At 39.6% G+C, this 27,237-nt stretch overlaps 2 protein-coding genes across 5 annotated transcripts in view; one reads left to right on the top strand and one right to left on the bottom strand.

The window, feature by feature from the left end:
- LOC112831064 (DEP domain-containing protein 7) lies at positions 1-26,907 on the bottom strand. The gene is given in 21 exon segments (XM_073900879.1): positions 1-60; positions 63-134; positions 136-182; positions 7,830-7,880; positions 7,883-7,907; positions 11,016-11,141; positions 11,226-11,254; positions 12,714-12,782; positions 12,785-12,895; positions 12,898-12,933; positions 14,368-14,370; positions 15,217-15,399; positions 22,295-22,333; positions 22,804-22,949; positions 23,521-23,576; positions 23,578-23,754; positions 23,757-23,907; positions 23,909-23,930; positions 26,140-26,193; positions 26,196-26,355; positions 26,767-26,907. Coding segments are annotated over 21 exon segments (1,758 nt in total).
- Positions 26,380-27,237, top strand: part of SCYL2 (SCY1 like pseudokinase 2) — a 60,593-nt gene continuing 59,735 nt past the window's right edge. Inside the window, exon 1 of one of the 4 annotated variants that reach the window (XM_025882397.2) lies at positions 26,380-26,618. The gene's annotated coding sequence lies outside the window, so the exon portion shown is untranslated. Of the gene's footprint in view, positions 26,720-26,742; positions 27,033-27,237 lie in introns of those variants that run through there. The other 3 variants (XM_025882399.2, XM_073900435.1, XM_073900436.1) reach the window with 3 other exon arrangements.

The raw sequence follows: 27,237 nt of genomic DNA, 5'->3' as shown, positions 1-27,237 counted from the left end.
TTAAGCTTCTGGAGGGTATTTTTGAAATTCCTTAATTAATTTCTTTTTTTGTTTGTTTGTTTCAAAGAGATGCTGAGGTTACTATTAATCTGAAGAGCCAATTGGTGAAGATACTGAACTGTCCTTACTGTCCTTTCCTTTTTTCTCCAAACTCTTTGTCAAGTGTTGGCAAAATGTGAAACCTTAAAAAAAAAAAAAGTTGGAAAAGCAAGTAAAACAAAACAAAAACCCTGAAATGTACATATCCAAACTGACCTTATGCTGGACTTGTTTTTTTCCAGAATATGGTGGATGATACTTCTTATTTTTTCTTTGCCTCAGGGTAATAAAACTGCTTCTTTACAAAGTGTTCCGTAGCAAAACATATACTCTCTTACTTTACATACATTATTTCATTTGATCTTCAAAATGTCTCCATAAAGTAAGAGAAGCAAGGAACTCCTATCCCAGTTTCAAGACAAATACACAAGGGATTTAAGTGATATGGCTAATAAATTGGAGGTATATGGGAGGAAAAAGTTTTCCTTGACCTTCTTAGGGTCCCTGGGCTGGGTCTCAAAAGTAAACTGGTAAAGACAGATTAAGAGGAGAAAAGCATACAAATGAAGTTTTGTGTGCCACAGGAACCTCCACAAGGAAATGAAAACTCAAAGTAACAGTACTCTGCACTTTTATTGTAGGTTTGATGACAAGTGGACAGTTGTGGAAGAATATGATAGGCTGAGTATTAGATAATTGTAATAAACTGGGGAAAACTTAGCACAGCCTGTTTGTTCCAACTCTTCTTGGTGTCCCTTTGTTTTCAGAGATAAAGGTGCTCCTTTACCTTGAATGGAAGGAGGGCACCTCTAACAGGATGGTTTTATGGCTTTTGTCAGGGGAGACAGGCAAGAGGGGAGGAGGTCAGGGTGACTTTCGTGCTTCTGCCATGTTCTCAGACTCAGTGTAAAGTATCCAATATGCCAAGTGCCATATTTTGGGGTGGCATGTCATGAACCCCATCAGAGGCATGATCAAAACACAAACAAATAATTTCATGAACATGAGTGGTGCTTTTTTCACTATTCTGTGAGCTGTCTTAGCATATACAACTAAGCCTCTCCTGATGCTCATCTACAGATGAAGACACCTTTGCCTCCACATACACCAAAGCAATTCTCAATCAGAGTAGGCTTTGAAATCCTGAAGGCCATCAATTTGAGAGTTTTTATCTATCTTCACTATAATGGCTTTTACTTAAACACACCTATGGTGATACCTGGAATTATACTGCCTTTGAAAATTTAAACTCCTGCACCCAACCCTCTATCTGGAATCTACTATCCTTCAAATAACAATATAGTAGTAGCTTAAAATGTGCCGATGTGCCGAACTTTTTGTACTTTCTCCTCATTAAGCCTTCAGTAACCTCAGGTCTAGGTGTGTAAGTATTACTAGTATCAGCCCTATCTTAATTCCCACTATTATATACTAGCTTTAGAGCTGTCACGACTCTTGTCATTCTCAGAACGTCAAATCCTTACGTGCCACCTTTCTTTGTCCATCACCTCTTCTTTCCTCTCCCGAGTTAGACACAGAATCGAACATTAGAACCACTTTCTCACTAACGCATGTGCTCCTATCCTGCAACACCTGATGACCCAAAATCCCAGCTCTTCATCAATGCTTGAATCTACCTTTGCCACTCTGGCATTCAAGTCAGTAAGTGCTGCCGACAAAATCATACTGTATAAACTGGCACCACTAAAATTTATAATCTACGTCATCTGGGTGCTTAGAATTCCTCATCAATTCATTTATTTGTCCTTTCTCAGCTGCTTTTCCCATTCCCCTGACTGTCTATTTCAAACCATCCCCCTCTTCTCACAGGATCGATTCATTGGTCCAACTCCTCAGACAGTATCTCCTCTTCCTACTTTGTCAAGGAAAATGAGTGCATCACTTGACGATCTCTCTCAACTTTCCACCTTGAACCTACACATTTATTTACATCCACACACACTGTCATCTTTATTCCAATATCACTCCTCCTGTGCTAGGCACACCCTTGGTCTGTGCCCTTGAGCACATGTCCTCTGCTCTCTTCTCAGCAGATCAGTTTACTGGAACCTCTGGCTTGACTCAGCACCGCCCCAATTATTGTCCACTTTTCTCTCTTCCCCTTATTGTACACCCACTCTTAATGTCTTTACCCATTCATTCCCTTTCATCCCACTGCAACCTGGTTTTTGTCTCTCAAACTGCTGAATCAGCTCTCCACTAATTGGTTCCAGAGAGTTGGTGCATTCTGAATCTGCCGCATGGAGTCCTCCTCCTTAAAATGCTACATTTCCTTGGTTTTTATGGGCATGACTTCACCTCATTCCCTTCCTCACATTGCTTCTCTGTCTCATTCATAGGTTCCTCTTTACTCGCCCCTTGACTATTGGTGTTCCCTAATGTTTTATTCTTGGATCCTTATTTTACCCAATGTACTGCAAATGACCTCAGTTTCCACATGCTCCCAGAGATTTAGGTTTAGCTCTTATCTCTCCCCTGAGCTTCAATGGTGCACATCCAACTGCCCTGCCAAAAAGCTCAACCAGGATGTCCCACACGACACGTATCTTAAATCAAAAGGCCAAGCTGGATTCAATAATCTCCCTAGGGGCGCCTGGGTGGCTCAGATGGTTAAGTGTCTGCCTTCAGCTTGGGTCATGATCCCAGGGTCCTGGGATCGAGTCCCACATCGGGCTCCTTGCTTCGCAGGGAGCCTGCTTCTCCCTCTGCCTGCCGCTCCCCCTTCTTGTGCTCTCTCTCTGACGAAAGAAAGAAAGAAAGAAAGAAAGGAAAGAAAGAAAGGAAAGAAAGAAAGAAAGAAAGAAAGAAAGAAAGAATCTTAAAAAAAAAAAATCTCCCTAAACACGCTCCTCTTCCTGTTTTTCTGTCTGGATTGGCAGCGGTCACCCCACCTGGAAGCTTGAGAGTCATCTTTGGGTCACCTTTCTTCCTGACCCCCAGAAGCAGTCAAGTGTTGCCAATTATACTTCCTATATATTTCTCAAACCTGTCCCATCCTCTCCATCCTTCTTGCCTCTACCAGAGTACAGGACTAAATCATTTCTCACTTGGACTAGTGTAATATTTCCTAAGAATATTGTCAACCCATTCTACATACTGCTGCTAAGCATGCTCTATTTAAAACATAAATCCAGCCATGTAGGGGCACCTGGGTGGCTCAGTCGTTAAGCATCTGCCTTCGGCTCAGGCCATGATCCCGGAGTCCTGGGATCGAGCCCCGCATCGGGCTCCCCACTCCGCAGGAAGCCTGCTTCGCCGTCCCCCACTCCCCCTGCTTGTGTTCCCTCTCTCGCTGTGGCTCTCTCTGTCAAATGTATAAATAAAAAATCTTTTAAAAAATAAATAAATCTATCCATATCACTGTCTTTTTTTTTTTTTTGAGAGAGAGAGAGAGCACATGTACAAGCGGGGGGAGAGCAGAGGGAGAGAAAGAAATTTTTTTTTTTATTTGACTTCAACTAGCCAACATATAGTACATCATGAGCTTCAGACATAGAGTTCAGTAATTCATCAGTTGCATATTACACCCAGTGCTCATCACATCACGTGCCCTCCTTAATGCCCACACCCAGTTACACCATCCCCCACCTGCCTCCCCTCCAGCAACCCTCAGTTTGTTTCCTAGTTAAAAGTCTCTTATGGTTTGTCTTCCTCTCTGATTTCATGTTATTTTATTTTTCTCTCCCTTCCCCATGATCCTCTTTTGTTTCTTAAATTCCACATATGAGTGAAACCATATGATAATTGTCTTTCTCTGGTTGACTTATTTCACTTAACATAATATCCTCTAGTTCCATCCATGTCGATGTAAATGGTACGATTTCATCCTTTTGATGGCTGAATAATATTCCATTGTGTATATATACCACATCTTCTTTATCCATTCACCTGTTGATGGACATCTGGGCTCTTTCCATAGTTTGGCTATTGTGGACATTGCTGCTATAAGCATTGGGGTGCAGGTGCCCCTTAGGATTATTACATTTGTATCTTTGGGGTAAATACCTACTAGCGCAATTGTTGGATTGTAAGGTAGCTCTATTTTTAACTTCTTGAGGAACATCCATACTGTTTTCCAGGGTGGCTACACCAGCTTGCATTCCCACCAACAGTGTAAGAGGGTTCCCCTTGAGAGAGAGAGTATCTTAAACAAGCTCTATGTCCAGCACAGAGCCCTCGCAGGTCTCTGTCTCACGACAGTGAGATCATGATGTGGAGATCATGACCTGAGCTGAAATCAAGAGTCAGACACTTAACCAACTGAGCCACTTGAGTGCTGCTAGCCATGTCACTGTCTTAAAAATAAGTTTTGGGGCGCCTGGGTGGCTCAGTTGGTTAAATATCTGCCTTCAGCTCAGATCAGATCACGATCACAGGGTCCTGAGATCAAGCCCTGCATTGGGCTCCTTGCTCAGTAGGGAGTCTGCTTGTCCCTTTCCCTCTCCCTCTGCCTGCCACTCCCCCTGCTTGTGCTCTCTCTCTCTCTGTCAAATAAATAAATAAAATCTTTACAAAGAAAATAAGTTTCAATGCCTCCCCAACTGCCTAGTGAATTCCTTTTATTTTTTTAGAACTTTTTTTTAAAGATTTTATTTATTTATTTGACAGAGAGAGAGACAGCGAGAGAGGGAACACAAGCAGGGGGAGTGGGAGAGGGAGAAGCAGACTTCCTGCGGAGCAGGGATCCCAATGGGGGTCTCGATTCCAGGACCCCGGGATCATGACCTGAGCCGAAGACAGACGCTTAAAGACTGAGCCACCCAGGCTCCACTGCCTAGTGAATTTCTTGGTTGCTAAATGAGACCCTTCAATATCTGACATCTATCTATTTCTCTAGTTTCAATTCTTGCCACCCCTTGGCTGCAGTTACTAGCACTTACCTGTTTTTGCTCACAATGTTCCATTGTCCAGAATATCCTTCCCTTCTCTACTCTTTTGGTTTAATTAACATCTAATTATTTAAGGCTCCTACTAAGCACTATCTCTTCCACAAATCTAGCCTGATCCCCTCAAACAAGATCAGGTAATCCTCCTCCAGTCTTCCATGATTTCCTCTGGCTTGACCATATCCCTATTATATTTTATTGTGATTGATTTATAATGGTTATCTCTCTCATACATCAATTCTTTCACTGAATTAATTTATTCAACAAATATCTAGAGTATCTACTATGTGTCAGTTACTTTAAACAATGGTACATGAGCGGGTGCCTGGGTGGCTCAGTTGGTTAGGCGACTGCCTTCGGCTCAGGTCATGATCCTGGAGTCCCTTGGATTGAGTCCCACATCGGGCTCCCTGCTCGGCAGGGAGTCTGCTTCTCCCTCTGACCCTCCCCCCCATGTGCTTTCTCTCTCTCTCAAATAAATAAATGAAATCTTTAAAAACAAAACAAAACAAAACAAAAAACAATGGTACATGAGCTTATTGCAAGCAGCGACATTATCTTATCCATCTTTGTATTTTTTGGTGCTTATACAAAGTCTGGTACATAGTAGATAATTCAAAAAATGTTTAGTGAATAATTGAGTAGATGGATGCGTGAATATTTGAAATCAGGAGCATTTTAAAACAACACTTATGGGGCGCCTGGGTGGTTCAGTCAGTTAAGCATCTGGTCATGATCAGGTCTTGATCCCAGGTTCCTGGGATCAAGCGACGTGTGGGGCTCCCTGCTCAGCAGGGAGTCTGCTTCTCCCTCTGCCCCTCTACCCACATGTTCTCTCTCTCAAATAAGTAAATAAAATCTTAAAAAAATAATAAAAAATAAAAAATAAAACAACACTCATGAATTTAAGTAATCAATTCAAGTATAGGGAAAAGAGCGCACAACATAAAACAGAAAGAGAATTTAAAAATTCAAGGGACACCTGGGTGGCTCAGTCAGTTAAACATCTGCCTTCAGCTCAGGTCGTGATCCCAGGGTCCAGGGATCGAGCCCCGCACTGGGATCCTTGCTTAGCAGGGAGCTGGCTTCTCCCTCTCCCTCTGCCTCTCCCCCTGCTTGTGCTCTCTCTCTCTCTCTGACAAATAAATAAAATCTTTTAAAAAATTCAATTAAATTGTATAATGATATAATCTGACAGTTTTACTCAATAAGGGATAAACTTCAAGAAGAGACAAAATAGTTAAGCTATTTAGGGGAAAATAGTATGAAATCATTTTTCACTTTCCAAATGCTTGATGCACATCGCACTGTGCGAGCACTTATATTCATTATCTCTCTTTAAAGCATGTTGTTGAACAGAAATAAATATTAAATGCCTACAACTCCTCCACTTCCCTCAAAAGCCAAAAGTAATGAGAAATTGAATGTAAAAAGCTAACGTAGTAATGGCAGCCAAATGAAGTTTAGTAAGATATGATTGAATTAATCCAAGAAGATTCCAGACGCTAAGTTCAGAATACTTCTTTAGTATTGCTGTTTAACTGCATCCAACAGACAACATACCTGTTGTCATATACCTTGTGTTCGAAGAAGGGAATGAGAGAAAATCTATTAGCTGAGAAGTTCCAAGTAAGTCAGGCAAATAAATTTATGTCCTATTCTATAAATGCTTTTCCAAAAGTTAGTAATGCCTCAGAAACTTTTTTAAAAATATTTTATTTATTTATTTGAGAGAGAGAATGAGAGATAGAAAGCACGAGAGGGAAGAGGGTCAGAGGGAGAAGCAGACTCCCTGCTGAGCAGGAAGCCCGATGCAGGACTCGATCCCGGGACTCCAGGATCATGACCTGAGCTGAAAACAGTCGCCCAACCAACTGAGCCACCCAGGCGCCCTCAGAAACTTTTTTAAGGAAAAAAATATTACCCACTTTTCTAGTTTGCCAAGTTAATTAACTTCTCTCTAAAGCTTCAGTTACCTTACCTATAAAATGGGATAATAATAATGCCTACAAAAAATATTGTGTAGAAAAAATAATTTTATAAGTCCATATTAATGCTCAGCACAGTGTCTGACACATAGTAGGGCTCAATATTAGTATCAAGTAATAGTAAATGTTAATAGTATTTAATATTTAAATAATAATAATACAATTTAAATTTTTGTAATATTTTAAATTTACAATACTAATATTGAGTATAAATATTAAATATTTAATAATTACTCAGTGGGGTAGATGCCATTATTATTCCCATTTTGTCAACGAGGAAGCGGAAGCACAAGGAGGTTAAGTGACCTGCCTGGGTAATTTGGCCCCAGCACCCACAGTTAGATCTATTATGTTATTTTGTCTCTCGCATGACAATCTTAGGAAATTTATACTGAAAATATTTGGTAGTTTAAAGAAAATCTAAACTAAGGAATTAGATCAATTGCCACAAGACATCAAGTGAAACAATTCATGGCATCTATTCAACTGGGAAGGTCAGGTTCCTCTATCAAACTAGGTCATTTCCTAGAAAGGAGAAGGGAAAGGGAGAGAGAATGACACAGAAGAGAAAAAATCTGAGAGAGTCAGAAAAAGAGATGAGAGAGAGCCCAGGAGCAAGGAAACAGGCAGGTAGGTAATAGGCAGAAAGGGAGGTGAGACTTGGAAGCAGCATTGAGAGAGAAAATTTTCACCTTTTTAGATGAAAGGTAATCAGACAAAAGGCTTTCAAAAAGAACTACAGAAGAACTTGCTCTGGAGATCAAAAAAATAACCTTCATGTAACTACTTTTTATAACATTATATATTTATTACATACTCACCCTCGGCTCCTTTCCAACTTACTTGGCTATAATAGTCTCCTGATGATAAAGACGGAACAAACCTGAATCGATACCTGATATGGCATCTGGATCTTCTCCATGTAGAAGCTTCTTAAGTTTCTTACAACCAGATCCAATAAAGTAACTGGAGTCTACACAAAAACAGGTATTTTCAAATATTTAATATGAATTTTTTTCTAGCCAGGAATCCAACATAAAAAAACTCTCAATATTTTTGACCAATGAGTAGGGGAGGAGGATTGCAGATGGGGAGGGGGGCGGGTAGCAGAAGGCCTCTGAATTATAAAGGGTATAAATACTTGAAACTGTTTTAGAATTCTTCAAATTCTATTTTCTACTTTCATGTATGTAGTTTAACTGAAACTAGGTTAACCAATCCTTAGTGTAATGCTCTCTTATAATAATGAAAGTTATTTGTACTTCCATAATAACAGTGGTCTAAATAATCTTACATTGTAATTACATGGTCCATATATAAATGGTTGCTTTAAAATACATTAAAACTTTATTATCTTAAGGAGATAAATATCCTGGGGCACCCGGGTGGCTCAGTCGTTAAGCGTCTGCCTTCGGCTCAGGTCACGATCCCAGGGTCCTGGGATCGAGCCCCACATCGGGCTCCCTGCTCAGCGGGAAGCCTGCTTCTCCCTCTCCCACTCCCCCTGCTTGTGTTCCCTCTCCCACTGTGTCTCTCTCTGTCAAATAAATAAATAAAATCTTTTTAAGAAAAGATAAATATCCTTTTCCAGTTTGGGTTACACAAAAGTAATCCTAGATTATGTATCTGGGGTAAATAATCCAACAGCTAATATTGTTATACAGGGCACTCCCTAGACATACTAATGCTGAACCTCCATGTCCACGCAGCTCTTTTATCCTGGACCCTGGAATACCTATCCATTAGCTTCAAGTGTACTGCCAATTTCCAGTCATGGAGCTGTCCCCATTAATTCATTCTGTAATTCAGTGAAAATTCCAGGCACTGTCCTAGGTGATGAATAAACAGACCAAGTTTCTGAAGTAAAAAAAAAAGGAAGAAGAAAAAAGAAGAGGTTCTGAATTCATGAAACTTACATTCTCTTGGGAGAGAAAGACAATTTAAAAAAATCAGCAAATACATAATATAATTTCAGGCAGGGTTAAGTGCCATTAAGAAAGCATAAAGCAGGGTAAAAAGCTAGAGCAGAGAAGATGGGTAGTTTTAGGGAAGGCTTCTGTGTTTCTGAGAGGGTAACATTTTAAGCAGAGGCCTTAACAGGTGTGAAGGAATAAGCCGTAAGAAGGTTTGGGAGACAAATGTTCCAGACAGAGAGTAGAGAGAATAGGTAAACCATGTAACAGGGGAAAGCTTAGCATGTTTGAGAGCCCCTATCATAAATAGCCCTATCTCAGCCTCCCTGAAATACCCCAGCCCCGGTCTCCAGAAGCCCTTCCCCCTGCTTCCTGAATCCCACCCCCCCACTTCCTCCACCCCGGGGTCAAGTTCTTTTGTGGCTTGTTACAAAATTTGAACCAGTGAATTTCTCTATGACACTGCTAGTTCTGACAAGATAGGGAAGTAAAAAATGAAAAACTTCTTTCATACTTCTCGGCCATAGGTAGGAAAGATCATTTATTTGCCCAAAGGAGGAGGCAGGGTGAGAAAGAAGAATATGCAGAAGTTAAGTGATAAGGAAGAGGAGGGCAGAGGAAATGTTCATTCTAAATTCCTAGTTGGAATCTGGGGGCTATTTTACAAGTAAATCATACACATGAATTTTGGTTTAGTGACAGTAGAATTAAAGATTTATGTAACTTGGGCCCTAACCTCCCTTTGTTATTATTTTGATGAAAAACTAGGTACAGAATAACAACTGACTTAAAAATGAGTTTTTAGAATATATTTCATTCAAAATTCATGAATGGGGGTGGGGCACCTGACTGGCTCAGTCAGCAGAGCATGCAATTCTTGATCTCAGGGTTGTGAGTTTGAGCCCCACACTGGGCATAGCATTTACTTAAAACAAAACAACAAAATTCACAAATGGGGAACTGCTTCCATTATATATACTTAAAGCCATCTTTTTCTCTGAAATAATGGGAAAGAAACTTCAGTTAAGGTTGATAGAACTGGTACAAAATTTGAGCTAATGTGTTTCTTGTGACATCAGAATTTGTTTAAACAAAGAAATTGGAGAAGGAACAATTCTTGTAGATGCTTTAGAGACATAACACCACTAAAAGTGTCACTGCCTGTTACTAAAATACAGAGTGAGGCTGAAAGACAATCTTTTTCTAAGATATTTCAAAAGACATCAAGGATCTGACCCTATCTTACTAACTCTATTGCTACTCTTCTACTTCAAGTCACCGTATCTCTTGCCCAGATTATTACAACAGCCTCCGAAAAGGTGTTCCCACTTCTACCTTTGCCGCTGTACAACACATTCTCAACATAAAAGACAGGATTATCTTTATAAATGTCAGTCAAATCAGACTACTGTTCTTCTCAAACCCTCCAGTGATTCCCCATTTTATTCCAAGCAGAAACAACATCTCTCCAGTGGCTTATAACAGCCCCCACCTCTCTGACCTCACCTCCTACTACTCTCCCCTCTGCTCACCGCTTCTTGCTGTTCCTCAGCACCCAGGCATGCATCACCTCTAGGTCCTCTGCACTAAGAACCATTCTTTCTACCCAAGAACACTATCCTACCCTCCCAGGCATTTGGCTGATTCTCTCTCCCCCTTCCAGTCTTTGCTCAACTCTTACTGTCTTAGTGAGGTCAATCTTGGCCACCCTAATACTGTAAGTTCCTGCTCAGCCTCACCCTAGCACCCTCAATCCCCTTAACCAGCTCTTTTTCCCTTTTTATTGCAAGTATTGCCTTCTATAAACTATATGACTTGATTTATTGTGTGTATTTTTTTGTTGTCTGTTGTCCCTCATTTGGATATAAGCTCCTCAAGGGCCTGCATCATTGTGTTTTGTATGCTTATGTATTCTAACCACCTATAACAGCACCTGGCACATAGTAATGCACCAGAAATGGGTTGAAGAAATGAATCAGTATGCTTGCAAATATTGATAGTGTTTTAAGTCTGCTTTCTTCTTTTTAGTGGGTATGGAAAAACAGCATTCCTTCAAATTTTGCACATTACAGGTACTCAGTAAATTATTTATTAAGTGAATGATTTGCCTTTTTGCTGGACGCAAATAGCTTAGTAATAAATGTGCCCAGGCAAAATGCCAGAGATACCTTGAATATCTCAGAGTGATACTTCAGTAAAAACCAGACCAGTTGTTCTGCCCATAATTTTAATAATGATCTCATTTGCAAAACTGCTTTGACAAGAGTTTTAAGGACCACCGTTTTGTTATTATACTGTAAACAGAAAGATTAACCTTAACTTGAATGATTTTTTTAAAAAGACCAGAAAATTGTAAAACTTATTGTAATTTTTTTCACCTGTTTTTGTAACTTGTGGGTGTTTGGTTCTGATACAATAGGGCATAAAGGTAAGTAGCCCTCATATTTCTCTAATGTAACAATCTTAGATACAGTATGTTGCTTCACGTGTTTCAAGTTGCTTCATGGGATACAAAAAAATGGAGATTGTAATATTTGGTAGTCAATTATAACGCTCTGATATTGCATTTGGTTTGTGGATTCTTTTTTACACTAAGAAGTTTTTATGGTGAAATATTTCAAACACACAGGAAATTATTTTTATAATTCTATAGGCCAGGGGTGCCTGGGTGGCTCAGTCGGTTGAGCGACTGACTTTTGGTTTCGGCTCAGGTCATTGATCTCATGGGTCATGGGATCGAGCCCCTTGCCCGGCTCAAGCTAGGCGAGAAGTCGACTTGGGATTCTTTCCCTCTTCCTGTCCACGCCCCCAGCCCCCACCCCCACTCTCGCACGTGCCCACACACTCTCTCTCCTCTCTCTTTCAAAGAATAAATGAATAAATCTTTATAATTCTATATACCAAACACCTGCATAATTACATCCAGCATTATCAAATAGTATTTTGTTTTTAACATGAAATTACATGGCTACCTACATAGCTAAAAAAGTGACATGATTTATGTCACTCAATTTTTATTTTGGTAAAAGATCGCCAAATTACTACTTCAGAAATTAATATTTCCAAATACCTCAGCTCTCTAATCCTATGCTATATTAAAATATGTTTCTTACAATGCCCCTGTGATATAGTTACCTTAGATCTAATGTCCTATACTACATTAGTTACATTTGATAGTGCAATTTACATGGTAGGTAACATTAGTGAAATGAAAAAAGACTTCAAGAAGTACTTTGACACCACTGAAGAAAAATATTAAAATGTAATACTCAGTTTCTTAAATGTTCTATTTGTTTTTTGTTTGTTTGTTTAAGTAAGCTTTACGCCCAATGTGGGGCTTGAACTCATGACCCTGAGATCAAGATTCATAGGCACCACCGACTGAGCCAGCCAGGTGCCCCATGAAACTTGTATCTTTAAAAATATTTTAGGCAGGGCGCCTGGTGGCTCAGTTGGTTAGGCGACTGCCTTTGGCTCAGGTCATGATCCTGGAGTCCCTGGATCGAGTCCCGCATCAGGCTCCCTGCTCAGCAAGGAGCCTGCTTCTCCCTCTAACCCTCCCCCCTCTCATGTACTCTCTCTCTCTCTCATTCTCACTCTCTCAAAATAAATAACTCTTAAAAAAATATTTTAGGCACACCTGCATGGCACAATTAAGGGTCTAACTCTTGGTTTCAGCTCAGGTCATGATCTCAGGGTCATGAGATTGAGCCCCGTGTCGGGCTCTACACTCAGCTCAGAGTCTGCTTGTCCCTCTCCCTCTGCTCCTTCCCCCACCCCTGCTGTCTCTATTTCTAAAATAAACAAAATCTTTTTAAAAAATATTTTATTCTACAAAAAACTAAAGTTTACATATCTTCTTTTACCTAAAATTTCAATAATTCCTAACTGAATATCAGAACACTCACCAGTTAATAGGCAATCTCTCTCTTGATATAGTATTTTACTACAACATCAAAGAGTATCTTCTTCTGTATACTCAATCCTGTCTTTTCCATTTTGTACTAACTGCTGAATAACTCTAACTATAACTGGTCAGGGAAATAGCCAAACATTTAATTGCTGCATTAATAAACCAGTTGTCAACTCCAGAGGTAAAAACCAAACAAAACAAATCAATAGTTAACATTTCCATTTAACTACCTAAAAACTGTTTGATAAAATATAATAAAGTCTAGCGTATATTTAACCAAATCTAAAGAGACTACTTTTGAGAGAATAATTTTAATATTTTTTGCTGGATGATTATAGGAGTAAATTAGAGGGAATAGCTTTTTCTCTTCACCAAATACCACCACAGCTTTCTGTACCTTTATTTTCAAGGAATTAAAATATTTTTTGCCACCTTTTCATTATTTCTAGTTTTCTTTTTTTAAAGATTTTATTTATTTATTTGACACAGAGAGAGAGACAGCGAGAGAGGGAACACAAGCTGGGGGAGTGGGAGAGGGGGAAGCAGGCTTCCCGTTGAGCAGGGATCCCGAGGTGGGGCTCGATCCCAGGACCGTGGGATCATGACCTGAGCCGAAGGCAGACGTCCAATGACTGAGCCACCCAGGCGCCCCTCTAGTTTTCCTAGATTTTGTTCGGAGGAGTTCATCTGCACTGTTCAGTTCCATGAGTGATTCCCTTGTTTTTCCCTCTCCAATAATTAGGTGCATGTGGTTTTATTATTATTTGAAATAAAGATACCAAAATATTTCCCCAATCAAGATGCACTTCTATTCCACCACATACCGTTTTCTCTTTTTTATCTCCCCACCTGAGTAAAATAAGAAATTCAGAATCCTTTCACTCCTCCCTCTCTTCAGTGATGCCTTTAATTCCTCCTTTTCCTCATGGGCCACCATCTGAACACCCAGGTTTTATAGCGATAGGTTGGTATTTATTCTAATTTCCTTTAATACTGGGTCCCTTTTGTTTTGGCTTCTTATTTAGCACTTGTATTTTATACATTCTTCCATAGTCTTACCATGTCAACTTGGAATTAATGTGTGTGTGTGTGTGTGTGTGTGTGTGTGTGTGTACACATACCACATGTGGGTACACAGAGAGAAGAGAAAATAGTAGGAGGTCACAGATTAAAGTTCATTGCCCACGCTGTTTTCTTCCTTCTCTGTCTCCATCTGCCTATTCTTTGTAGTCTGATTGAAATCTTTCCTCAAATATTTTCTTAGGTGTGACTATCTTCTAGATCCTCATGTTGCAGATGAAAAGATTAATGGCAGTTGAATTACCTTTCTCTTGCAGATAGCCTACCCTTTCTGCCTGGAAGTGCCAACTGATATGAGGCCAACTTACTGTTCTTCCCTGCGGAAGTGTCTAAAGAAATCCTGTTTCTCTGATAGTGTCCCTATACTCTCCCTGTCTCAAGGGCTAGGGAAGACTCAGTCATTTGTGTGGGTCTTTCTTGGCCCATTGTGAATTAGGGAAACCAACCATGTGCAAATAGGACCACAGCTGACTTTATAAGTGGGTCCACATGTCCCTGATCACCAAACTCCTCCCAGGATCTGAAACTTTCTGGTCCTCAGCCTTGGAGTCTAATGTTCTTTTCTTGTTTGGCCCATGTGGGAGAAGGCATCAGATATCAGGGTCTCCATGAATAGTACCCAAGGTTTTAGACTTAGAGTTCCTAGAAGCTGGTTTGTTCAGGAGCGACAAATACTTTGGTGATAGGAAGGAAGGAGAAGGGAGCCTCATTCAGGTTATATGGTTCCCTGAACATCTCTACAAATGAGGCTGATTTTATGATAGGGCTTATCTCGTTGGACTGTAATGTTTTGTTCCATGAATATCACTTCTACTAGATGGTAAGAGTCTTTTAGGGCAGGAATAAACAAACTGGTAGAAACTGTGATGGTTATATTATTTTAGGGTCATAAAACGAATGATGAAACTTTGGAAAACACTCAGGGTGGCACAGGGAATGGATGATTGACAAGTCATTACTGAATTCATATGAATGAAACCACTCTGATTTCCAATGATCTCACAGGTCATAACCAGTGATTTTCTATGTTAGATCAAATGAGAATTCACAGTGATTATAAAACAGAGATGCCAGTTTATATGTATGGATATGTTCTTACAACTTAACATATAAAGGGCAAAATATGTGAAAGGATTTCTTAGTTATAAATTTTTTAACAATAAAAATGATCACTTACAGGGGCACCTGGGTGACTCAGTCGGTTAAGTGTCTGCCTTCGGCTCAGGTCATGATCCCACGGTCCTGGGATTGATCCCCACATCGGGCTCCCTGCTCAGCAGAGAGCCTGCTTCTCCCTCTGCCTGCTCCCCCTGCTTGTGCTCTCTCTCTCTCTCTCAAATAAATGAATAAAATCTTTTAAAAAAATGGTCACTTACCAGGTAAACATAAGCTTGGAATAACCTCTTTGAGAGAATAAGATCAAGTGTTTGAGAGAATAAGATCCTCCTCTTTACTTAATTGAAGATTTTGTGTTTTAACAGGAGGCTTCAACATATTTTCCAAGAATGGAAGGTGAATCGGTCAAAAAATACATAGAAATGTCTGTTGTTTCCAAACATCTTCCACAGTTTAGAAACAAAAGTAAGTAACCATCAGATTGATAACATACACACATTCAACCAATATTATAAAATTCTTCCATATCTAAATAATATAAAAGTTACCTTAATATGATATAATGAATGAATTTAATGCTAAGATAATTTAAATTTACTAAATTACAATTTTTCTTTCCAAAATTAACCTTTAAATAGACATCAAAGTCATGAGCCATATTGATTTTATTATCTATTATAAAATAATATGATCTAGTTTTTATTTATTTATTTATTCATTTATATTTTTCTTAAGTAGGCAGCATGCCCAGCGTGGAGCCAAACATGGGGCTTGAACTTACAACCCTCAGATCAGGAGTTGGCTGCTTAACTGACTGAGCCACCCAGATGCCCCTGATCTAGCTTTTAAAGCCAACAAGGGGTTAATTCCAAATACAAAAAACTGCTAGTCAAGCTTATGAATTATTGTACCTGAGAGAACATGAGATTACCTAATTACAATTTTATGTAAGCAGCACAGATAACTGTATTTCTTATTTTTAAATTAAAATATAGTAGTAGGTTAATCTTAACTTGGGTTTTTGGTTATTCCTTTTTTTTTTTAAAGATTTTATTTATTTATTTGACAGAGAGAGAGAGACAGCGAGAGCAGGAACACAAGCAGGGGGAGTGGGAGAGGAAGAAGCAGGCTTCCCGCCTGGGCAGGGAGCCCGATGTGGGACTCGATCCCAGGACCCGGGATCATGACCTGAGCCGAAGGCAGACGCTCAACAACTGAGCCACCCAGGCGCTCCCTGGTTATTCCTTTTAAGAGTTAATGAAATTTTTCATTATCCTAATCATGAGATCATAATTAATGTTTTGTTTTTCCTATAAATCAAACAAAATTATAGAAGTAGTAGCTATAGTAAATCTCTTGCAGAGCTCCCAAGCTGGTAGCCTATGCATTGAATTTGGACCACAGCTATGGTTTGTTTGGTTATAAAGTATTTCGAATAAAATTAACTTGTATAAAAATGACAGATTTCATGTAAAATGTTGAGTTTCAAGCTTCCCTATAAAAAAAATCACAAGATCTCATAAAACATTGGGCTTGAATTCAAATGCCTGACCACAGAGAGATGATATGAATTAATGGATACCCCTTTTGAATTGGCATGTCATTTCCAGTTCACCACAAACCCTACCACTCCATTGTATCCCTAACAGTGTGGCAGGGTCTCAGTTACCATTTTTTTTTGATACTTTTCTGTTGGTTTTACTATAGTAAAAATCAATTTCCCTATACATATTTATATTTCTGTGTTAAGTGGGAAAAGGAAAAATAGCCTGAGAAGGCCATACATTTCAAGCAAAACAATGGTACATATATGTTTACATGTTTGATAATTAAGTACTCCCTAGATTTCTGATCTGTCTGGCTCCTAAAGGCATCTCAGTTTGCTACCTTTGAGTTAATGACCAAAAATGAATCAAATTAACAATATTTTAGTAAAAACTTGAGTTCATAAATAGCCTCTAATCAATCAGTCCGCGTTTGTTAGTACCAAACTTTTGGCATGGCACTGAACAGGTGTTAGAAAAAAATACATAAAAACTAGTGGACCTTCAGCAGCCATACTGTAAGTAAGGAGACTAGGATAGCCACTTATGAAATGGGCAAAGGCAAATTTTATGAAGTCACTGAGAAATACAAGTAGATATATTATAAATAAGTCCAAATCTGGAAAAAAGAGTATTCTTCAAGAGCATCAAGGCAGAACATTAATTTATTCAACAAATATTTATTGAGACCTATTTTGTGCTTGGCACTGTTCTAGGTGCCAAGGATATAATGGTAACCCAAAAAGGCAAAAATCCTAACCTTAATGGAGCTTATATTCTATGGCGGGGGAGGGGGCAATAAACAAACAAACACATAAACAAAAAGTGAAATATGTAGTGTGTTGGTTAGTGGTAAGTTCTATGGAGAGAAATTAAGCAGAAAAGAAGAGAAGCGGTGCAAGATGGGGTAGTATTGCAATTTTAAATAAGATGTGTGGAAACTATCATTGGAAAGATGATATTTAAACAAGGATCTGAAGGAGACAGAGCAGAGAAATGTGCATGTCTAGAACATACTAGCCCAAGGCAGTGATGATAAACAGAATAGCTAGTTCTGTGTAGAGAAATCAAACTCAAGATGGATATATTTTTTAAAAGATTTATTTATTTATCTGAGAGAGAGAGCAGGGGGGTGTGGGGGAGGGGCAGACAGAGAGGGAGAAGGACAAACCGACTCCCCACTGAGGACAGAACCCCACACGGGGCTAGATCCCAGGACCCTGAGATCATGACCTGAGCCAAAATCAAGAGTCGGCCGCTTAACCAACTGAACCACCCAGGCCCCTCCCAAACTCAAGAAGGTTATTGTGGCAACACATACCATCACCGTGGTTATCTTTATGAAGCACTTCATCCTCAGTGATCATTGTGCTGAGTGCAGGATACAAGGGGGATAGACTCTGCATTTGATGAATGTACAGTCTATCCAGTGTTTGGGATGGCCTATATACACACATATATGTGCATATAGGTGTGTATGTATAGAATCTATATATAAAAAGAAAATATTTATTCAATGAGGAGACTGTACTTGCGCCGCTCATCCATTAAACATTTACACACTTTCCAACAGCTAGGCCCTGTGCCACTCAATGGGGATACAATGATGAACAAGGAAAGGACTGTCCCTAAGTACCTCACGCTCTAGTGGGAATAAAGACAAGTAAGTAAACAGGCAATTTCATTAAGTGTGCAAATGTTTTGGTAGGAGGAGTACAGTGTGTTCAGTAGGATGCAAACTTTGTTTCCACTGAGGAAACCTTTGTCCAAACATATTCTGGAAGTCAAGTAAAACATATTAACAGTGGAGTTGCTCTAGCTGATACTCCTCGGAATATCAGCATTCCTGACACCTACCCCACAGAGATGAGGGAGAGGTTCTATTCTGTACCCTAACATTTCTAAAACAACACATGAAATATTAGTCATGATATTATTAGTAAAAAACCAAATAACTGTAAAAAGCAAACAAATGTCAGCAAAGGTGGGTCACCTTAACTGTTCGTGCCAAACAAACGCAAATTTGCAATGAAACCTGCAGTGATCACACTGCTTTACCACTGCTGGCAGTCCTCAGCTCAAGTGAAGTAGTTTCTACAGTTATTTGGAAATTAAGAAATGGCTTTTCTCAAAAATAGAGGAACTAATACTCCTATTTCTTGGATGAAATTTATATAGGTGTGTTGCCAATTGCATACCTTTAACCAGCCTTTCTTTTTTTTTTTAAATAAGTTCTACACCCAACGTGGGGCTTGGACTTACAACCCTGAGATCAAGAGTCACATGCTTTATTTATTTATTTATTTATTTATTTATTTAGATTATTCATTTATTTATTTATTTGAAAGAGCGAGTGAGTGTGAATGAGAGCATGAGTAGGAGGGGAGGGTCAGAGGGAGAGAGAGAAGCAGACTCCCCACTGAGCAGGGTGCCCAATGGGAGGGGGGGCTCTATCCCAAGACCCCAGGATCATGACCTGAGCCAAATGCAGATGCTTAACCAACTGAGCCACCCAGGAGCCCTAAGAGTCACATGCTCTTATCAACAATAGCCAAATTATGGGGGCGCCTGGGTGGCTCAATCATTAAGTGTCTGCCTTCAGCTCAGGTCATGATCCCAGGGTCCTGGGATTGAGCCCCGCATTGGGCTCCCTGTTCAGCGGGAAGCCTGCTGCTCCCTCTCCCACTCCCCCTGCTCGTGTTCCCTCTCTCACTGTGTCTTTCTCTGTCAAATAAATAAATAAAAATCTTTGAAAAAAAATAGCCAAATTATGGAAAGAGCCCAAATGTCCATTGACCAATGAATGGGTAAAGAAGAGGTGGTGTACAGATGCAATGGAATATTACTCAGCCATCAAAAAGAATGAAATCTTGCCATTTGCAACAGTGTGGGTGGAGCTAGAGAGTATTATGCTAAGTGAAATGAGTCGGAGAAAGACAAATACCATATGATTTCACTCATACGTGAAATGTGAGAAACAAAACAGATGAACGTGGGGGAAAGAAAAAAAAGAGAGAGAGGTAAACCATAAGAGAGACTCTTAACTATAGAGAACAAACTGAGGGTTGCTGGAGGGGAGGTGGGTGGGGGAGATGGGCTAAATATGTGATGGATATTAAGGAGGGCACTTATTGTGATGAGCACTGGATGTTATATGCAAGTGTTGAAACACTAAATTCTTCTCTGAAACTAATATACTATATGTTAACTAACTAGAATTTAAATAAAAACTTGAAACATAAAAAAAAGTCACATGCTTTGCCAACTGAGCCAGCCCGGACCTCTAACCAGTCATATTTTGCCAAATAGAAAATGGCTTAAATGTTCTTGTTGGCCAGCTAATTATTTAATTTTATTAAACCAGATAGTGTCTATATTGTTTTATTCCTAATTTTATGTCTGTTAATATGTCTGATGGGGTTGTTTTGTGCTTGAGGATCACAGAAAAATCAGATTTCAGTGGGTACAACAACGAAAACTCCATGCATGCCTAATTTGTTAGAAATTGGAGAAACTTCCGAATGCACTTTCTCCAAAAAATTTTGGTTTGAAAATTTATCTTCTAAGCAAGTGAACTTTTTTTTACATTAAATACAAGAGCAGTCGGTCAATTTTAAAGTTAGTTATCTTTTGCAAGGCTTTTTACAAACAAAAATGAACAACAACAACAACAACAAACCCAAACTACTAGATTTAAAAGACTTTTGAAGATAGATTTTTTTTTAAAGATTTTATTTATTTATTTGACAGGGAGAGACACAGCGAGAGAAGGAACACAAGCAGGGGGAGTGGGAGAGGGAGAAGCAGGCTTCCCGTGGAGCAGGGAGCCCGACGCAGGGCTCTATCCCAGGACTCTGGGATCATGACCTGAGCAGAAGGCAGACGCTTAACGACTGAGCCACCCAGGCGCCCCTGAAGATAGATTTCTTATTAGTAACCTATTAAAAACTCCTCTGAAAACTATGCTTTTGTTAGAAAGAACAACTAAAATAATTTTTGTTTTTCTATTCTGAAGGCTGACACATTCAGTTGTGACAAAGAGCAAACATACCAAATACATTTCACTCATTCTCATTTCATGTTAGCAATACTTTGCTGCAACAATAATGATAAAACACTGATAAAAATATGGAAATCTAAGTCTGAATCTTGTTGTCATTAGTTAAGTGTGGAAACTTGGCAAATTACCTAATTTCTCTAAGTCTGTTTCTTTATCTATAAAATAATCAGTCTAAACTAAAGCAGTGGTTCCCAGACTTGGCTGATCTTTGTTTTAACATAAAAAACTCTCTTTTTAATTTTGACAAATCTTAATAATTTATTCTTTTGTGACTTAATGCTTAAAATTATTGGCTAAATGCAATAGTATTAAATCTACACATATTCCTCCTAATTTCATCTAACATTTTCTGTTAAATATATCACATATAAAAGAGTATATAAAAACATATGTACCACTTAAAGTATTTTGGGAGGGCCTGGGTGGCTCAGTCGGTTGAGTGTCTGACTCTTGGTTTTGGCTCGGGTCATGATCTCAGGGTCGTGGGATTGAGTGGACTCTGCACTCAGTGCCAAGTCAGCTTGAGATTCTCTCCCTTTCCATCTGCCCCTTTCCACCACTCGTGCTCTCACTCTCTCTAAAATAAATAAAATTTAAAAAAATGAAGTGTTTGGGAGATATATATTAGGGAGGGAAGAGACCTAAAACATCATTCTCCTCTGTAGAAAATTAATAGATGTACCTAAAACTGAAAAGATCGTGAGATGGCATTATAAGCATGCTATTTAGAAATACGAGATACAAGTTGTAAATTGTTGTCTTGGGGAGGGGGACATGAGTGAGAGGAGAAGGGTAGGGAACTCCTAGTTTTCGTTAATAAAACCTGTAGGACTATTTGAATGTTTCATATTCAATAATAATAACATTTCAAAAAGTACATCAGAATGCCAGCTTTCTTTTCCTACTGTGCCTTATGTATTTATTTATCCTTCTGAGTCTCAGTTTCCCTAACTATAAAATGAGAGTTTTAACCCTTACTTTACAGACCTATTGTTAGATTATAAATAATACATACAAAGTGCATAACAGATTGCTTAGCAAGGGAAAGGCCCAGTAACTGGAAACTATTTTTATTAACATATTTACTGATAAATTACACCCATCTTTAGTTAAGAATTTCTAGAGGTACCTTATATCCTCAAGGGTAAATGATGGGACAACTTTTTTTTTTATTTGTAGTAGATAAGAATCACTTTTGCTTGGCTCCTCTTCTTCTGAGTGTCTACTAGTATTCCTCAGAGTTCTCTTCCAGTCCCACTTCTCTTCTTATTGTCCTTTCTTTGGGCACTTTGTCTTTCCCTTATCACACATCTCCTAATTATTATCATCTTTTGCTCCTCCAAGATGCAAATCATTCTTGTCTTGCTTCTGTAATGGTTTGACCAAATGCAGTAAAAGATGTAACCATTAATGAATTATGTATGCATCCCTCTTAACTGCCCTGGGTATGGGGCTCTTCTTTCCACCTTTAGTGGCATCATAAGGAGAAAACCACAAGTAGATGAAGTAAATAGTAAAGAGAAGTAGAGCAACAGATTGCTTAGTTTTGTCCTGAAAGGTAAAGGGTAGGGAGATGTTTGGGAAGGGTCGTAGAAGATGGTCTTGGATTACAAAGAGTAAGGACTGGTAATGAGTCTACATGTCTTTTTTCTGGTAGTATGGCCTATAGCACCTCAGTTAATCTGATCATGGTCATTGTAAAAAACAAGTGTTATTGGATCTATGTTGCCTCACCGGTCTTGTGTGATATAATTGTGACGTAGAAGGAAACACTAATAGAGGTGTAGAGAATCAATACACAAAATACACTACTTTTATCATATTTGAAAAGTCAATTTTTGGAGACAGTAAAGAGATCAGTGGTTACCAGCAGTTAGGGGGAAGGAAAAAAAGATGAATAAGTGAAGCAGAGAAGATTTTTAGGACAATGAAACTATTCTGTATGATTCTATTGGCAGATACATGTCATTATACACTTGTCAAAACCCGTATAATATACAACGCGAAGAGTGAACATTAGTGTAAACTATAGGCTTTGGGTGATAATTATGTATCAAAGTAGGCTCACAGATTTTAACAAATATATCACTTTGGTACAGGATGTTGATACCTATGGGGGCAGGGGATACATGGGAACTCTACTTTCTGCTCAATTTTTTGTGAACCTAAAACTGTTCTAAATATTTTAAAAAATCAGTTCTTCCTTACAAAGTTCTGGAAAAAATAATGAAAACTGAAATTACCTTTTTTTGAAAGTGAGAGAACAGGTTTATCAACTATGATATTTGGAGGTAAAGCCATATTCCCACTCATTGTATGAATAGGTTCCTCTATTCTTTCCTCACCAATCTCTTGTGCTAGAGGATTTGAAATCATTTCATCTCCTCGTCTGTTAAGAAATAATATGTGGACTTTTCTATTATATTATATGCGGGATCAAATTTCAAATATACATTTTAACTTATTAAAACTTATTTAGACATTCCCTATTTCCACAAAGGATTTCAGGGAGCTTACAATAAAAAACACAAGTAAAAAATTTATTAGATAATAGAATGTCACCAGAAGAGGACAAATTAGGATTGTAAATAAAGAGAAAGAATATATACTAATTCTAAAGTTAACATGATTACTATGATGTAATAGAAAATTTTTACTGTGAGTTTCCAGATAACCTTGGCTATTTTTACTTTGGCTAAGTCACTTTTCAAAATTATAAAGCATATAATTCATCAAAGAAGATACAAGTTCTTCCTTGTATAAATTCTGAAAAAAATTTATGTGGTAATGTCTTCCATAACGGTTTTAGAGCAAACACAGACATGGATTAATTTTCACATGGCTTTTCTTTTATTGGCTTCTGAATAAAACTGAAAGCATAACATTTAAGTTGAGCTCAATGAAGCCTGTTCTGTTAGAGTCTAAACACAATATATTACAGTATATTGGCTAACACTAACCTTAAAGATTCCTTTGCTTTTATTTCATCAGTTAACCCATTCCCAGAATCCTTTTCTTCTTTTGCAAAAAATGTAAGATGATTTATTGTCTAGAAAACTGTAGAGACTACTGTTTGAATCTTCAAATTCTAATTCCTTTTCATTTTTCAATAGCTTCATTCCTACTAGTTCAAATACTTTATGATTCATTAGAACGTGGCAAAGACAAACTCCTTTAAGAAGAGAGGTGTCATTGCACTACTTAGGCATGTATTTTGCCAGGGATGACTTAATATTGCATCAACAGCAACAGAACCAGTAAAATAGTCTTTGTATGTTCATAAATGATATCTCCTTTTTATTTCCACTTGAGTCTGAAGGGAGTGAATAATACCACCCCATAACTGACTGAAAAGGACCAGAGCATCCTGAAAAGAAAAAAAATTAAACATGTTTCTTACAAATTTAGATTACACAAAAATATGTAAGTTTCCCAGTTTTGACAACGTTATGCTTTTATATGGCGTATCTGTTGCCAGTGTCTCTCTTAAGTTTCTTTTCCTCCCATCTTATGTAAACCATAATCTATTTACTAAGACTGCACCATGTTTGTCTGCCAATAAAAACAGAGTAAACCCAGGAACTTGCTTCACTGATATGAAATAGATTATTGTGTGAATTTATATACCCTCAGTGTTACATGATTAACTACTAGTTACACTTAATCTTGAAGAATATTATTTTAGGGCATATTTAAAAGGAATGCACGCACACATTGGAGTCTTGATTATTATAGTTGTGGCTTCATGAGGCTCTTTGCTTTTTCTTTCTTCTTTTTGCCTTTCTTGACCAATGGCAAGCTCTTATGAAAGAGATCTGGGTCAAGGAGCTGAACAAAACTAATCAATTTATCTGTCAGTTGTTCTGTAAGGAACAGTTTGTGGGAATAATGAAAACCTGAAAACAATAAAAATATTCATCACCTGAGAACATTTAAATCAATTATGTCATAGCCTTCCTGTGGAATATTAAACAGCCAGTTTGGAAGAATGAGATTTATAGCATGGATGGATTTCATTAAGTAGGAAAAACAAAACAAAAATGAAGAGCAAGTAGAAAATGTGTACACTATCATCTTAGTTATATAAAAATGAATTCCTGAATTATACACAAATATATGTAAATAAATAGAAAGGTCTAGAAGGCTAACTTTCAAACAATTAACCTTTGTGTTCACTTTTTATTATATATATTTGTGAACTTTTTAATAATATACATATACACATTTTTTCAATTAATTGGAGACAGTAAAATTTTTCATTGATATATATATAATTCACATACCACAGATTCACCTTTATTTTTTAAATTTTTTAAAAAAGATTTTATTTATTTATTTGAGAGAGAGAGAGGGAGTGTGAGAAAGAGCATGAGCAGTGGGGAGAGGGAGAAGCAGGCTTCCCAATGAGCAGGGAGCCCAACGTGAGACTGGATCCCAGGATCCTGGGATCATGACCTGAGCCGAAGGCAGCCGCTTAACCAACTGTGCCACCCAGGGGTCCCTATTTTTAAATTATTATTTTTTTAGTGGGCTCTATGCCCAAGGTGGGGCATGTGAACTCATGACCCCATGATCAAAAGTCACCTGTTCTAACAACCAGGCACCCCAGAATTCACCCTTTTATAATGTAGAATTCAATAGTTCTTTTTTTAGTACACTCACAAAGTTGTGCAACATCACTATTATTTAATTTCAGATCATTTCATCACTTCAAAAAGAAACCCATACATTAGCAGCCACTCCTCATTCTTCTCTACCCCAATGAATTTTTAATTAAACAATTTTAAGAATAAGGGAATAAGTTGAAACATCTAGACTGTTGTTTCTAGGTCTTTTGTTATTAGAATCCAAGAATTTAAGCTCTCTCCTCCTTTGACTGGAAACAGGATGCCCAATTTTACATAATGTTCTGATGTTATGACAAAATGACAAATAAAAGCCCCATCACCTTCAAATGTCTTTCATAACAGAAACTGTCCATCTGTTTATCCTTGAAATATTAGCCGAAGACCCTGTGAATCGTGCGGAGACAGGAGTAAGGGGTAGAGGGTGAGGAGTGAAAAGGGAGCAATTAGAGGAGGAGGCGAGGGAGTGATAGGCGAGTGGGTAAAAGGGTAGGGTGGAGTGGGGTGCAAAAGGCTGAGTCTATGATCGGTAAAGACAAGGGTATGACCATCTGTGTCTCTAACCTTCATAAACAAGTAGGCTGGGTTAAGGATATGATTCTCGTGATTGCCACCTCGTCCTTTAACCCTTTGTTGTTCTAAGCGTAGCCTGGCGTCATCTGGACACTTATTAGAAAGGGAGAGTATCAGACCCTGTTCCTGAATCCAAAGCGCATTTTAACAAAGTCCTCAGATGATTCGTGCGCATATTAATGTTTGTGAAGCACTGCCTTCCTGGACAGCCCAGAGAGAGTAGCTCGGGAAAAAGCGGAGTGCGATTCTTCACCCAGGACAGGAAGAAGGGCAGGTGGGCTGGAAAAGGGCGGGCCCTCGGGAGCCAAGCCCAAACCACCCGCTCCTGAGAGCTGCCCTTCCCTTCAGGACACATTTGGTTAGGATCTATAGGGCTCTCTGTCCTCTTTTTCCGGCAGAAGGCACCGTTACGGCTCACAAAACTCGGCCAGCTCGGTCGGGCCCGGGAAGCCGGCTCTGGCTGCCAAGGTTACCGAACCGCGGGGTCAAAAAAACCGCCACCAACTCGCGCTCCGGCTCCTCCCGTGACTCGTAACCCCGCCCCCGAGTACCAGGTCGGGGCGGGGCCCAAGGCGCATAGGCCCGCCCCTTCCGAACCTGCCGGAAGTGACGTCATGCCCAGGCCGGCCGGTCTTTAGGTCTTCTTCCCCCTCCCGTACTCTTCTTCCCCGGTCCCTCCCCTCCCCTCCCCCTTCCCTCCTCCGCCTCCTGCCTTTGAGGCCGCACGGGTGCAGGAGGCTATGGAGTAAAGCCGGTGGCAGCAGCCAGGCTCTGAGGCTGTGCAGGAGCACCTAGGAAGCGTTTGGGGGGGCGGGGGAAACAAGCCCCAGCACCGCCCCTCCCGGGAAAGAGGAGAAGAGGTGAGTGACCGCCCACAGGCACCGGGCGATCTCCTTCACCTGCCACAGTCCTGGGCTCTTAAGGCTAGCGAGGAGAGAATGGGGAAGGACCTGCACCCAAGGTAGGCCTTCCCAAGGCCCTTAGAGCTGGTGATTGTTGCCTGGTGACTGGCCTGCCGGCTGCGGGCCGGAACAGTGGGCGCCCGCGCGAAGCCGGGCTGGAGGAGCGGCGAGCTCCGGGGAGCAGATCCGAGAGGCCCGAGTCCTCCGAAGAGGCCTTGAGGCGACGGGAGACCAGGGCCGGAGTCATCTGCGGGAGGGAGAGCCCTCTCTCAGGCCCTGGAGCTCCGGTTTCCGCGGTGGAGATCTCGGTTCCCTTTTGGGAAATTGGACACTACTCCGCGACGGGGTGAGACAGCTCCAGTCAGTTCTGAGGTCTGCAGCTGATTACCTGGGTTACCGAACAGCGCCCTACCGCCAGGCGTCCTTTTCAGACTAGCTATAGTTCTGGAACGGAAGGTTATTGTGTGTAAGGTGGGTGGGGCAGGTGTTTTGTGAAGACCAACACCCCCCTCGGTGGCTCCTGCACTCTTGTTTTTCTAAGCGGGAGAGAAAGGGTGGAGGAAGGTTTAGAGCGGTA

Source organism: Callorhinus ursinus, unplaced genomic scaffold, assembly GCF_003265705.2.
Source record: "Callorhinus ursinus isolate GAN/ISIS: 27379988/994484 unplaced genomic scaffold, GSC_fseal_2.0 scaffold14, whole genome shotgun sequence".
In the NCBI taxonomy this organism is placed as follows: domain Eukaryota; kingdom Metazoa; phylum Chordata; class Mammalia; order Carnivora; family Otariidae; genus Callorhinus; species Callorhinus ursinus.
This window is presented reverse-complemented; position numbering and strand designations above follow the sequence as displayed.